This window comes from Suncus etruscus, chromosome 3 (assembly GCF_024139225.1).
Source record: "Suncus etruscus isolate mSunEtr1 chromosome 3, mSunEtr1.pri.cur, whole genome shotgun sequence".
Taxonomy (NCBI): Eukaryota; Metazoa; Chordata; class Mammalia; order Eulipotyphla; family Soricidae; genus Suncus; species Suncus etruscus.
The window spans coordinates 88,870,376-88,885,217 of NC_064850.1; the positions used below are offsets into that span (position 1 = coordinate 88,870,376).

Consider the following 14,842-nt stretch of genomic DNA (forward strand, 5'->3'; position numbering starts at 1 on the left):
ACAGGGTGCATGCTATTATAAAAATAAAGTGTATAGAGTATTGGGGGGGCTTTTAAAATGTGGGTTATTGATAAAGGATTAGGGTTTGTTTTGTCTATTTAGTTTCCCAGGTATGCTGAGATTGTTCACTTGACATTACCAGATGGCATAAAGAGAAGTGGGCAAGTTCTTGAAGTGAGTGGTTCCAAAGCAGTTGTTCAGGTAAGCATTGCTTTCAAAATCTAACCGGCTGAACTCACTCCTTTAGTACAACATCCTAAGAATCTTTTTGCCTTTCATCTTTCTAGCTAGCTTTACGGGGGCAGGGGAGTTGAACCTCATCAGCTTTCTGGTAGCTGGTAGTTCAGAGCTCTGAGCCCAGCCATGCCTGACAGAAGTACTGGGGCTCAGGGTATGAACCGTGGGTCTAGGATTCAAGGCATGGTTTGCCGTCCAATCTTAAAAACTTTCTAGCAAGCTTTCTGCCTGGATTCGTATAAGGTTTAAAAAATACTTGTTTTAAGACAAAATGAAACATCAAATTACATATTAAGAAAAGAGTTGAAAAATAAAATTAATTGATAGCTGAATGAAACCAAAACTAGATCTTAATCTGTTCCTGGAATGGTCTTCATGTCCCATACCCACCCCTTATCAGGATCCCCAGAATGGAGGCCCTGGGGCATCTCCTTGGTGTACAGGATTAAGATCATGCCCTGGGTACTTTTTGTTGTTGTTTGGTTGTTTTTGTTTTAGGGATTATCCCTGGCAGTTTTCAGCAACTCCTTTGTTGTTCTGGTACCATTTTTAAAATTTTTGATTTTGTACCACACCTGCAGTGCTCACGATTTACTCCTGGTTCTGGGACTATATGGGTGTGAGGGATTAAACCCCAGTCAGACACCTGCAAAGCAAATGCCCTAGCCATTTTACTACCTCTTTGGCAGTTGAATGCCACTGAAGTCATTTGAAGAGTCCTCTCTCACTTCTGGGTCCCAGACAGATCGTACCTCTATGCAAGCAGGCAGGCTGATGGTCAGCTGGTAGCCCTTTGCTTGACCTCTAGTATTTATACCATAATTTCTTCTAGGTCCCATGTGCTACTTACTAATAAGACTCTTTTTTTTTTTTTTGGTTTGGTTTGTTTTGGCTTGGGTCATACCTATTTACGTTCAAGGGTTACTCACTCCTTTTGGTGCTGGGGTGACCATGTGGAGCCAAGGATCAGTCAACCCCTCTGCATGGAAACATGTGCTGCTCTGTGTACTGAATTGTGTCTCTATCCACATTTATATGTAAAGAGATAGGATAGAAATAAATGAGATGATTATCTAAATGTTTTTAACTCCTCTGGTTACTTCTATTTTGTGATAGGTATTCGAAGGGACTTCAGGTATAGATGCCAAGAAAACGTCCTGTGAATTTACTGGAGATATTCTTCGAACGCCAGTATCTGAAGATATGCTTGGTAAATGGCTATTTACTCTTTCCAAGCAGAGATATGTTGGATTTTTATTTAAACATTTTCATAAATTTGTTATCCATATTTTACTGTCTTGTTATATTTTATAGGTCGAGTATTCAATGGATCAGGAAAACCCATTGACAGAGGTCCTGCTGTACTGGCTGAAGACTTTCTTGACATCATGGGTAGGGCCAGTAAATGAAATTCTGTGCTTTGGAGAAAATGGCCTTTGTTTTTGTTTTTGCAACACTGGGTGCTCGGGTGCTGAGAGATTGCTTCCTTCTTGTTACTCATAGGGTCCCTCCTAGTGGTTCTTAGAGCTTTGCTGCCACATGCACAATTCCCAATCTCTATCTTATACCGGGTCAAATAGTGACTTTGATGTTATTTTAAATAGAAAACAGACAAAGCCTATGTTTCTTATTTTATTTTTTAATTTTTTAAAAATTTATTGATTGATTGATTGATTGATTTTGAGGTCACATCCAGCAGTGCTCAGAGGTTACTCCTGGTTCTGCACTCAGAAATCGCCCCTGGCAGGCCGGGGAACCTTATGGGATGCTGTGTATCGGGCCCCTTCCCGATTAGCCACATGCAAGGCAAAAACGCCCTACCGCTATGCTATCTCTCTGGCGCCTGTTTCTTATCATTTTAATATAACTCTGATTTAATTCAGCACTTCAGGAGTGAACCTGAGCCAGAGCCAAAATAGTTTAGTCTCTGAGCAGTGTCAGGTGTGACCCTAAATCAAAAACAAAAAAAATTTTTTTTGTGTGTCACACCCGGCCGTGCTCAGGGGTTACTCCTGGCTGTCTGCTTAGAAATAGCTCCTGGCAGGCACGGGGGACCATATGGGACACTGGGATTTGAACCAACCACCTTTGGTCCTGGATCGGCTGCTTGCAAGGCAAATGCCGCTGTGCTATCTCTCCGGGCCCCAAAAACAAAAATTTTTAATTGTTTTTTGATTATCTTTAATTTACTTTTCCTATATAATGTTAAAGTTGTATATAAAATACCATATCTTAAAAATACTAAAAGAAAAGGTTTTTATGCTTATTTGCCTTACCACCCCCTTTTTAGAAAAAAAAGTTAGTCATATATTCCTTGGAAATCTGCCCTTCCTCTTTAAGTAAACAAAATGCTTTGCAGTTGCACTACTAAATACTCCCTTCCCTTTCAGTTTAGCCCCTTTCCTGCCGCCCCCCCCCCCCCCCAGTGGTATCACTTTGGGGAATACTTGCTATAAAGCATTAGTTGGATATGTATTTAATGTAAATAGAAAAAACCATTTTATAATTAGGCTTTCCCTCTTTACTTTTTTCTATACTTTTATGCTACTCTAAAAACAATGTTTTTCTACTGTATATATTGAGTATACAATAAAACTAATAGAAAACTTATTGAAGTTAATAGAAGAAATGCTTAATATGATTACAGCATTTATGTACAGATATTAAACTTTCCTTCTTTGGAAATGCATTAGGCCAACCAATCAATCCGGAGGGTCGAATCTACCCAGAGGAGATGATTCAGACTGGCATATCAGCCATAGATGGAATGAACAGCATTGCTCGGGGACAGAAGATACCTATCTTCTCTGCTGCTGGCTTACCACACAATGAGGCAAGAGTTGGCATTTTTTTTGTTTAAAATTTAACTAGAAATAATTTCTGAATGCTTCATTAATAATTGAGAAATCAGTTAAGGGGTTTGCAGAATAAATACCCAGTAATACTTTTCCTGTGTAATTATATTGACTATTCATGCACAATCTATCATCTAGCTTAAGAATCTTCGAAAAAAGTACAAAATAGTTTTTTGGAGTATAGTCCTCCAAATTATCAGTTTCCTTGGTAGTTGCAGTTCCAGTAAGTTATTTTATTGAAATGTTATTTTAGATTTTAACTGAATTCTTTGTTATATTCCTCATCAGATTGCAGCTCAAATCTGTCGCCAAGCTGGTTTGGTAAAGAAATCCAAAGACGTAGTGGATTATAGTGAGGAAAATTTTGCAATTGTGTTTGCTGCTATGGGTGTAAGTGTTATTTTTTATTTTAAAGTGACATGTAAAATTGCTTGTTTAATGGGTCTTGAAAAGTAAATGTATATTGTTGGATTTCTTCCTCTACATAGAGAAGTTGTACCTTGATATTTTGGGCTACCTAAGAATTACTGTTTAGAATGGACTGAAAGTAAAAGATTATGGGCTACCTGAGCCTGCCAGATTGATCCCTGAGCAAGCTAGGTGTGGCCTCCCCCCAAAAAAGAGAGAAAGGATAATTCTTTGTGCCTAAAGCAAGCTGTTTACTCTGTTGACATTTTTTTAATCATCATAGAGCTTTAGAAAAAATAATAGATCTATAGCTTGACCTTCATAAGAAATGAATACTGAGAATTTTTCTTCTCCCAGCACTGATGAAATCATTGCTCTTTAGGTAAACATGGAAACTGCCCGGTTCTTCAAATCTGACTTTGAAGAAAATGGCTCAATGGACAATGTCTGCCTCTTTTTGAATTTGGCCAATGACCCAACGTAAGTAAATGGAGCTACTTACTCCTTTCTACTCACCCAGGCTTTATATGCAAAATGTTAACTAATACTAGAGATAAACTAAATTGATCAAAGCAACAATAGGACTAGGAATTAGAAAACTTATATGAAAATGGCTAATAAAATGTCAGCTTTTGTGTGGAATATTCATTCTGAAGTTTTCCTGCATTCCTGTTCCTGGCACATTTTTTATTTGTGGGCCTCTCTGTCTCTCTTTCTCTTTCTCCTCTTCTCTTTCTTGATCTCTTCTCACCTTGCCTTTCTTCTCTTTCTTTACCACTCTTCACCTTGTCTCTTGTCTCCTCTTTTCCTTCTCTACTCTCTCCCATCTCATCCCTTTTCATATAATTTTTACATAATAAAGAAATTGCACTTGTTTCTTATCATGTAATCTCTAAAGCTCAGTTTGCTCTTTGATAAAGATTAAATACTTGTCAAATATAAGTTCTTGGGTGAATTAAATAAAATAATACATACAGATTACCAAGCATGCAATAACTATACTTAGTAAATGGTCTTTTCATCTTATCTGAAAAATCTGGCTCCTATTTTCTGTCTTTCTCTCTCTACTTGCTCCCTCCCAGTTTATAGTTCTTTTGTTCTAAGAAGCTATAGATCATTAATATATCCATTTAACTTTGTGGCACCATTAATTGTTCTTGTGGAAGTATATAAAATAATTGCTTGAGAACTTTTGAAATAATAATGACAACCTTTTATTGATGTTTGAGTTCATCATAATAATGACATAATCAGTTTAGTTAAATCTTTAATAGGATGACTTTTATTTCCAGAACTGCTTTGTTTTTAGCCCTTTTGTGAATGACATAGGACTTAATGTTCCATTTTAGTATTGAGCGAATTATCACTCCCCGCTTGGCTCTAACCACAGCCGAATTTCTGGCCTATCAATGTGAGAAACATGTATTGGTCATCCTAACGGACATGAGTTCTTATGCTGAAGCACTTCGAGAGGTAACTATTTTTTAATCAATTAAAATGGAATAAGGGCTGGAGAGATAGTACAGTGGATAGAAAACTTGCCTTGCATACAGTTCTGAACTCAGTTCCCTGTGTTCCCTGAGTCTGCCAGGAGTGACCCCTGGCGTAGAATCAGGAGTAGTCCTGAAAACCACTGGATGTGACTCCCAAAGCCATATTTTAAAAATAAATATAATGAGGGGCCGGAGAGATAGCATGGAGATAGTGTGTTTGCCTTGCATGCAGAAGGATGGTGGTTCAAATCCCGGCATCCCATATGGTGCTCTGAGCCTCCCAGAAGCGATTTTTGAGCGTGGAGCCAGGGGGTAACTCCTGAGCACTGCCAGATGTAATCCAACCTTAAAAAAAAATGAAAATGAAAACAAACAAACAAAAAAAAAATGAAATTTAATTTTAAGATTATCTCATATTTATAAGATTTAATTTTTAATCATGTTTATTAAAACTTGCTTATATAGTGTAATATATCTTACAAGTGAAATTACTTCTTTTTGTCAACTTGGTTGAAATCATTAAGGAATGATTTTTAAATTTTTAAGCCTATTTATCATATAGCTACAGTCTTCAAGGGCAACCTGATTCCTAAGTATCTGGAGACAGTTTAGTAGGCTAATGTACATACTTTAAGTGGGAAGCCTAAAGTACCATGTGATACTTCAGCATGGATAATGTGGGTCAAAAACATGAAAAACAGGAATTGATTTCCCAAAGAGAATATATATATGACTAAGCTACGCTATCTAATACCTCCTTAAGTTTTTTCTTTTGTTCCCATTCCCCCCTCTCTTTTTTTGCACATAATAAAAGCTGCTCTCCAACAACACTTTGAGTAGTACTATTGTAGCACTCTTTTAGAGGTACCACTTAAATACTGAGCTTAATGTTTTAGGGCTCTTGGTAGTTGTTATATTTTAGAATTCATGTTTCTGAAAGATAGGCCATTTATTGTTCCTTTGTGCAATGAATGACTCCTGATTCTACGATCTTGGGAAAGTGTTTATATGACCTTGGATTTTAATTCTAAATTAAAATCAACAACATAAGCTTTTCCACATCGTTATTTTAAGGATTAAAATAGTAGATATAAATTTAGTGTGAGGGCCTAAACAGCTAGGACACATGCCTTGTATGGTCCCTCAATAACCATGTGTAACACAAAACTAACAAAAATTAATGTTTGTAAAGTACCTTGTGACTTTGTTATATCTTCCTTTTTAAATTTTCTTGATTAGCTATATAAATAGTATTGCATGAAATTATTGAAAGTAAATAGCTATTGCATGAAAATTTTTTGCATGAAATAAATCTTATAAACCAAAAGTACTCTCTCAGTTTAAAAATTAGCTTGCTTTCTTTAAAAATAAGCACCATGATTACAAATATGTTTGTTGTTGGATTTAAGTTATAAAAAGAATATCCCCTTCACCAGTGCAACCTTACCACACCAATGATCTCCCCTGTCTCCTCCCATATCCCTTGCCTATATTTGATACAGACATACTATTTCTCTCACTCACTACCACTGTCATGATAGTTGTTAGTGTAGTTATTTTTCTAACTGCACTCAACACCAGTCAGGAGAAGAAAAAAATAAATTAAAATTAAAATTAACTTCTGGGGGTGGGGTGAAGCAATAGCATGGCAGGTAGGCTGTTTGTATGCAGGCAACCTGGGTTTGATCCCCAGCATCCCATATGGTCCTTGAGCACCTCTAGGAGTAATTTCTGAGTGCAGAGCCAGGAGTAACCCATAATCATTGCTGGGTGTGGCCCCCAAAACAAAAAAATTTAACTTCCTGGGATTGGAGAGATATTGTTATGGACAGAGTTCCTGAGGTTAGATCTCCCACACTGCCCAGTCTGACCAGAAAATGAAAATAAATATTAATTTCCTATAATTTATACAAAGATTTTTACAAGTTATATAAAAATTTGTTGTATTTGAAATTGAGCTTCCTCAGAATACCACAATATAGAAACGCCTTCTGCACTCTTATATGTATTGCAATACTAGTCACAATAGTCAGAATCTGGAAACAATCTATGTGTCCAAGAACGGATGAGTGGATAAACTGGTATATCTGTACTAAGCTTTTAGGAAAAATGCAGTCATGAAGTCTTATTAGAGTCAGATGGAGAGTCATATGAGTCAGATGGAGAGTATTATGCTGAGAAAAATGAGTTAGAGGGAGAGGAATAGACATAGAATGATCACACTTGTGGGATATAAAAATAGGTAGTATGGGGGCTGGCGCGGTGGCACAAGTGGTAAGCCTTGCCTGCGGTAGTCTACGGACTGTGGTTCGATCTCCCAGTGTCCCATATGGTCCCCCAAGCCAGGAGCTATTTCTGAGTGCATAGCCAGGAAAGGCCCCTGAGCGTCACTGGGTCCCCCCCCCCCCCAAATAGTGTGATAATAATATCCAGAGACAGTAGAGATGAGGGCCAGGAGGATCAGTCTATAGCATTAAGTTTTCCACAAATAGCGGGGGCTGCAGTTAGGGCAGAGAAGGGACCACTCTGATAGTAATAGTTGGAAAAGTTGAACACTTTAGATAGGAACTGGATGCTGAAAGGGGATAAAGTGATGTGCATGATATCCTGTGCATATCATGTAGCAATAGTGCAAACCACCACAGTGTCTAAAAGGGGGAAGAAGGGAGGGAGGGAGAGAGAATGAGAGAGAGAGAGAGAGAGAGAGAGAGAGAGAGAGAGAATGAATGAATTAAAATGTGTCTGCCGGGGCCGGAGAGATAGCATGGAGGTAGACCATTTGCCTTTTAAGTGGAAGGTCATTGGCTCTATTCCCTACATCCTATATGGTCCCCCGAGCCTGCCAGGAGCAATTTCTGAGTGTGGAGCTCACACCCCTGACCTCTGCCCGGTGTGACCCCAAAAACCAAAATAAAATAAAGTAAAATAAAATAAAATGTGTCTGCCATAGAGGCAGGTAGGAGAAAAGGTAATGGTGAAGGGTGTTGGACTTTGTATGACAAACTCAATTATGAGCAACTTTGTAACTGATAACAATTAAACACAAAATATTTTTGAAATACAAAACAAAAAATTTATATTTTGAGTGGGAAAAGGGCACACACTGTTGGTTCCCAGAAACACCTCGGTGATCTATGCTCAGAAGAGCATATGAAGTACCAGGAATCAAACTGAAGTCAGCCACATACAAGGTAATGCTTTAACCTCCCTGCTCTCACTACAGTCCCAGAAATTTTTATGTTGGCAGTGTAATTTTAGCAAAAGAATGTTGATGCTCCAATTGTCAACTTTTAGTTAGAGGATGATTTTAACGTGTATGACTAGAAGACGCTTCTTTGTGGGGTGGGCAGTCTTAGTGTTGCTCAGGATTTACTTCTGGCTTTGCACTCAGGGTTCACTCCTGGTGGGCTCAGACGATCATATGGGGTCCTGGGATTGAACCCAGGTTGTCCACATACAAGACAATACTGTTCTATCACTTGGCTTAGAAGATGTCTTTTAGAGACAGAATATTTCAAGTTTTGTAATTTGAAATACTCAAACAAATAGATTGTAACCAAACTTATGCATGATATAATATGACATGACAAGACATGACACGACACGACACTCTTGCTTTATTGGTAGGTTTCAGCAGCCCGGGAAGAGGTTCCTGGTCGACGAGGTTTCCCAGGTTACATGTATACCGATTTGGCCACAATCTACGAGCGTGCTGGTCGAGTAGAAGGCAGAAATGGTTCTATTACCCAAATCCCTATTCTCACCATGCCTAACGATGGTAAGTTTTTGGTCTTTCAATTATAACAAACCTAGTCATTGTTAGAATTTTTATTATAAGCGAGATAGAGAGAAAACAAACCATCTACCTTTATTGGTTCAATTTAATATCTATAACTTTACCTTAGCTAGTGATTTATACTTAAATAAAATTTTTGCTTAAAGATTACTCACAGTTTGAGGCCGGAGTGGTGGTGCAAGCAGTAAGGCATTTTTCTTGCATGTGCTAGCCTAGGACGGACCACGGTTCGATCCCCCAGTGTCCCATTTAGTCCCCTAAGCCAGGAGCGATTTCTAAGAGCATAGCCAGGAGTAACCCCTGAGTGGGTGTGGCCCAAATAAAAGCCAAAAAAAAAAAGTTACAGTTACACGGGACCAGAGCAATAGCACAGCAGCAGGGTGTTTGCCTTGCATGCGCTGACCCAGGATGGACCTGGGTTTGATCCCAGGAGTCCCAAATGGTCCTCGAACCAGGAGTGATTTCTGAGAACATAGGCCAGGAGCAACCCCTGAGTGTCACCGGGTATGGCCCCAAAACCAAAATAAATAAATAATAAAATAAAATAAAAATTACTCAGTTATATTTTACTTTGGAAGGGAAAAATTGCAATTTGAATTTTTTGTTGTTTTGTTTGGTACCACACCTGGTGGCAGTCAGAAGTTACTCCTGACTCTGCACTCAACTCCTGATTCAGGGAACTAATATTGGGATTCAAACCCTCATGAGAAGAAGCATGCACGGCAAGAACCGTACTTACTGTACTACCTCTTGAACCCCTCAATTTGAATTTTTAAGTTTTTCTATTAGGTATTTTTCTTTCTGCTACTTACTGTACAGTGTTCTAGATAGAAGCTTTTATTTTTCAAGTGTGAGAAGGATATATGGCTACTACTAAATTTAGTTGGACATTTTTAATGTTTGTTCACTAATAAATTTTGGTTGTTTCTGGTGTTGGAGCCTTACTTAGTGATTCTCTTGTTTCTCTGCTCAGAGGTCATTCCTGGTAGTGCTTGGGGGAGACCATATGTGGTGAGAGGAATTGAGTCAGGGTCACAGCTACAGCAAGTGCCTTAACTCCTGCGCTTTCTGGCCCTTCACCAATAATTTACCGTATTTTTATACTTTTCCCCCCAAAAAGATGGGGGAAATGTCTGTGCATTTTATGAAGCAAATGCTCCCTGGAGCTGAACCCTGAGTGCAGGAAGAAGAGCATATACAAACCACTTGACATCCACAGTATTTTCCCCCCTTTATTGTACAGACATCCCACATAGTCCAAGCAATGAGGTTAACACACTTTCACTGTCACATACAGAGCTTTCCTTTAAGAATCAGATTTTTTCTCTTTTGCTTGTAACTTTTTAGGGGTGTAGTGGAGGAGGGAAGGAGGGTGGGCTGTACCCTGCAATGCTCACTCAGGACTCACTCCTGGATATGTGGTGCTGGTAGGCAACACCTACCTACTGCAAAATTGCTTCAGCCTGAATACAGAACTTTACCATCATTTTAGGAAAAGATTTTCTATAGCACTGTTCTAGGTAATACTGTAAGATGTGCTTCTGTGGGTTTGGTTCATGGGATGGCTACTTTAAATAACATTAGCTCTCTTGGCTTGATAGATATCACACACCCCATCCCGGATTTGACTGGATATATTACAGAGGGGCAGATCTATGTGGACAGACAGCTGCACAACAGACAGGTATGCAGCAATGGAATGATGTTCTAGCGCTTACAGCTGTTTTTACTTACTCCTTAGTGACATTGACTTTGCTCTTAGAATTTTGTTTAGAATATGCCACATTTGATTTTCTGTTTTTAATTTTATTTTTTGATTTTTGGACCACACTTGGTGGTACTCAGAGCTTAACTCCTGGCTCTATATTAAGAGATCACTGTTATTGGGTTTTGGGGAGCATATGGTTTGCTGGGAATCAAACCCAGGTCAACTACATGCAAGGCAGTTGCCCTACCTATTATCCTCTCTCTCTCTCTCTCTCTCTCTCTCTCTCTCTCTCTCTCTCTCTCTCTCTCGCCCTCATAATTGTACTTTGAGAGAGGGTCTTCCAAGATGGTGCCTCATAGACCTAAGACCACTCCTGGTTATCTTTGTTTAACCTGGCATGGTGGGTCATTACCAGAGCCTGAAGATGCAACAGTGCCTCAAGGCCATTTGTTGCCAGGGATTGAACCCAGAGTTCTCCCTGCATCTCTGACCTTGTACTATCTCCCCTGTCCTTTGTGCAATTTTTAAAGTAACTTTTTTGAGATTTGAAAAATACTATACCATATAAGTGTTTCTCACTACTTGTCTTCCCCAGAAAACATTAGAACTTATCTAGGAAACAGGAGCAACAGCTCTGTTGTTAAAGGGATGCTAATGATTTCAGAATGCTGCTACAGTAATGATTGAATTCTTTACAAAAAATGTTTTTCTTCTCTATTCAAGATTTACCCACCTATTAATGTGCTCCCCTCACTATCACGGTTAATGAAGTCTGCTATTGGGGAAGGTATGACCAGAAAAGATCATGCTGATGTATCTAACCAGCTGGTACGTATGTCTTCTTAAGGATGGTATTTCAAGAAATGAATGGCTTGTGGGTTTTTTCCCTATAGGACTTTTGTACCCCACCTAAGTAGAATTTCAGTATAGGGAAAATGTTGACAACCAAGATTTAAAATCATACTCTGAACTCTTGAGTATTTCCAAAATAAAAAAGCCTTCCAATTTTTATTAGTGACTTTAATAATAATTTAAAAGTTTCTGGAATATAGTCATATGTCTTAACATATAAGTAATCACAATGCTAAAGAATATAGTTTTATATAACTAATAACATTTTGTTTTTTTTTTTGGTTTTTTGGGTCACACCTGGCAGCACTCAGGGGTTACTCCTGGCTCTACACTCAGAAATCACTCCTGGCAGGCTCGGGGGACCATATGGGATGTTGGAATTCAAACCACCATCCTTCTGCATGCAAGGCAAATGCCTTACCTCCATGCTATCTCTCCGGCCCGCTAATAACGTTTTTAATCATATGAAAATGTATATAACACAAAGAAAAATACTTTTGATCATATAGTAGAAATTCTAAATCTCTAGGTATCACAAATTTGTAAATTATATTTGAATAGAACTTGGCAATGAATTAGTCTTTAAGTTCTGGTTTTTACATTGCTCTCTAACCTGTAAGCTCATCGAGGTATGGAAGGTATGTGGGGTGTTTGGTGGTGTTAGTAATCTCTTTATTGCAAGCTTGTGAGACTCCCTAAACAGCTACTTTTTTTTTTTTTTTTTTTTTTGATTAATGAAACATGGGAATTTTTTTTCTTTTTTTGGCCCACACCTGGTGACACTCAGGGGTTACTCCTGGCTATGTGCTCAGAAATCGCTCCTAATATAGCCCTAATATCGCTCCTAATAGCCCTAATACTTTTGGCATTTGTAACATTTTGTGTTTGTGTTACATAAAATATTTTGTTTATTGAATTAGTGGGTAAGGGAGAGGAACAAAGGCAGGAAAGAAGGCAGGCTGGCTTATAAAATGCTCACTCGGATCATCTAAACCTTTCCCTCTGGTAGTATGCCTGCTATGCAATTGGTAAGGATGTACAAGCCATGAAAGCTGTAGTTGGAGAAGAAGCTCTTACCTCAGATGATCTTCTTTACTTGGAATTTCTGCAGAAGTTTGAGAGGAACTTCATTGCTCAAGGTAAAATGATTATGTTCTTATAAATGTAAATAGCCTCTTAGATAATTTAGTTTGTCTTTTTGTGGGGGAGGTGGTTTTTGTTTTGGGAAGGTGCTTTTTTATTGTCTTTGGGATCCATCTAAAATATTAGTCTCTGTACAGATTTTTTTCTGATTATATAAAATATTCTTCCAAGTATATGTACTTGGAACTTTCTGGTTCAGCTCCTTTGCCTAGTAATTTCTCTCCCTTCTTAAATCCTAACTATGCTATACTACCTTCATAATAATTATACTTCCTCCTAACTTCTGCAATCATCTTCTTTGACTTTGGAACTTTACTGATTCTTCTCATTTCATATCCATTTCTGATTTATCTTTTTCTTGCTTGAGAGAGTTTATTTGGGGGTTCTAGAAGGGAACACTACTTATGTACCCTTGATCAAAAAATGGTTTGTCTGATTTTTTTGGTTCCTCTCCACCCCCTGTTTTAATCGTGCTTAAAAGAGCCTGTACCCATCAATAAAGTGAGACCTTGATAAGAAAAAAAAATGGAGGCCCTCCTCTTCAATCTGGTACACAGCTTTGGGAGGGGTGAACATCTCGGAGTAGTGAAGGAAGAAGGGGACACCCCTCTTAACCAGCCAGCTCAGCCATATTACCGTATTTTTCACACAATAAGATGCACTTGAACATAAGACACACATAGTTTTTAGATGCTCCCTTCCCCTGCACTCAGGCTTCAGCTCCAGATGGCATTCACTCCATATTTTTTGGGAGGGTAAATGTGTCTTATGGTATAAAAAATATGGTAACGTTGACTTTGTCATTCCCAGATCCTCTCTGCTTTTGTTCTAGCCTTACTCTATAACAAGAATATCTTCATATTTCTGTCTCCTCAGGTTCAGCATGTCAGACAGTGTTTTTCCCAACTAACTACTTGCACAGCAAGTTACTTTTCAATTTCTGTCTCTGACATGACCATGCTTAATCATCTTCATTTATTTAACAGGAATCATATATTTACTAGTGTTGTGCTTTAAAAGTACACTATTTTGGGCCCGGAGAGATAGCACAGTGGCGTTTGCCTTGCAAGCATCCGATCCAGGACCAAAGGTGGTTGGTTCGAATCCCGGTGTCCCATATGGTCCCCCGTGCCTGCCAGGAGCTATTTCTGAGCAGACAGCCAGGAGTAACCCCTGAGCACCGCCGGGTGTGACCCAAAAACTAAAAAAAAAAAAAAAAAAAAAAAAAGTACACTATTTTGAGCCAGAGAGGTAGTAGATTAGAGAGTTGGAACTCATACTTTGCATGTAGGAGGTCTGGGCTTGATCTCCGTACCCCACCCAATTACAAATCTGAGTAGCCCCTGAATCCCACATTGTGGGACCCAAGAACCTAAAGAGTATTAAATATCCCATTTTGTTTTTATCTCCATTTTAATAACTTAGGACCAGTGTTTCTCAAGTTTTAATATGCTTTTGGGTCAACTTGTGATTATTAATAATAATACAGACTCTTATTTGGATGCCTAGAGATTTTGTGTTTTGTTTTTGCATTTGCTTTGGGTCACATTCAAGCCATGCTCAGGACTTACTCCTGATATTGCTTAGAGGATTAAATGCTGTGTTGGGGATCAAATCCAGGTCAGCAAGATACCACCTTACTGCTCTGCTATCTCACTGGCCCTGAGATTCTGTGTTCTATTTATTTGTTTATTTAGGGTTTTGGGCCACACCCGGTGACCCTCAGGGGTTACTCAGCTATGCGTTCAGAAATCGTTCCTGGCTTAGGGAACCATATAGGACACGGGCGGATTGAATCCCAGTCAGTCCTAGGTTAGCACATGCAAGGCAGATGCCCTACTGCTTGCACCACTGCTCCAGCCCCAGATTGTTTTATAACAGGTTTCTAGGTGATGTTGAACCTACTGATTTCTGACCACAATGTCAATTTCATCATACTTGGAGTCTTAATGACTACTCTAAACCCCTATGCCATTTGTGGTATTTGTAGAACTATACTTGGAGTCTTAATGACTAATCTAAACCCCTATGCCATTTGTGGTATTTGTAGAACTCTGCCAAGTAAATTTATTGCCAATTTTATTGTTACCCCTACTAAAAAATCTATAATGATTTTTATTACTTGCAATGCAAGGTTTTCAAGCAGTTTTTCTTGATCTTTCCCCCTGCTACCCCTACCAAGATTGCTGCTAATACTGTTTTGAAATGGTGCATCAAGCTGCACAGTTAATATTTATATGCTTTTTTCTTACTTGATTATTTTTATTTACATGAAATTCCCTAAAGTATATATAATTAATTTTATTTAATGCAAAGCATAAATAATTAAAAAACAAGTTTTGATTGGGAA

The 14,842-nt window shown here is 38.5% G+C and overlaps 1 protein-coding gene across 1 annotated transcript in view; it reads left to right on the plus strand.

Annotated features, from left to right (window-relative positions):
- ATP6V1B2 (ATPase H+ transporting V1 subunit B2) overlaps nucleotides 1–14,842 on the plus strand; it is a 32,459-nt gene that overhangs the window by 14,961 nt on the left and 2,656 nt on the right. Inside the window, exons 3-13 of the mRNA XM_049770958.1 lie at nucleotides 103–201; nucleotides 1,354–1,447; nucleotides 1,552–1,629; nucleotides 2,931–3,070; nucleotides 3,381–3,482; nucleotides 3,883–3,980; nucleotides 4,850–4,973; nucleotides 8,621–8,771; nucleotides 10,391–10,473; nucleotides 11,221–11,325; nucleotides 12,359–12,488. Coding sequence (XP_049626915.1) covers nucleotides 103–201; nucleotides 1,354–1,447; nucleotides 1,552–1,629; nucleotides 2,931–3,070; nucleotides 3,381–3,482; nucleotides 3,883–3,980; nucleotides 4,850–4,973; nucleotides 8,621–8,771; nucleotides 10,391–10,473; nucleotides 11,221–11,325; nucleotides 12,359–12,488 — 1,204 coding nt within the window. The remainder of the gene's footprint in view (nucleotides 1–102; nucleotides 202–1,353; nucleotides 1,448–1,551; nucleotides 1,630–2,930; nucleotides 3,071–3,380; nucleotides 3,483–3,882; nucleotides 3,981–4,849; nucleotides 4,974–8,620; nucleotides 8,772–10,390; nucleotides 10,474–11,220; nucleotides 11,326–12,358; nucleotides 12,489–14,842) is intronic.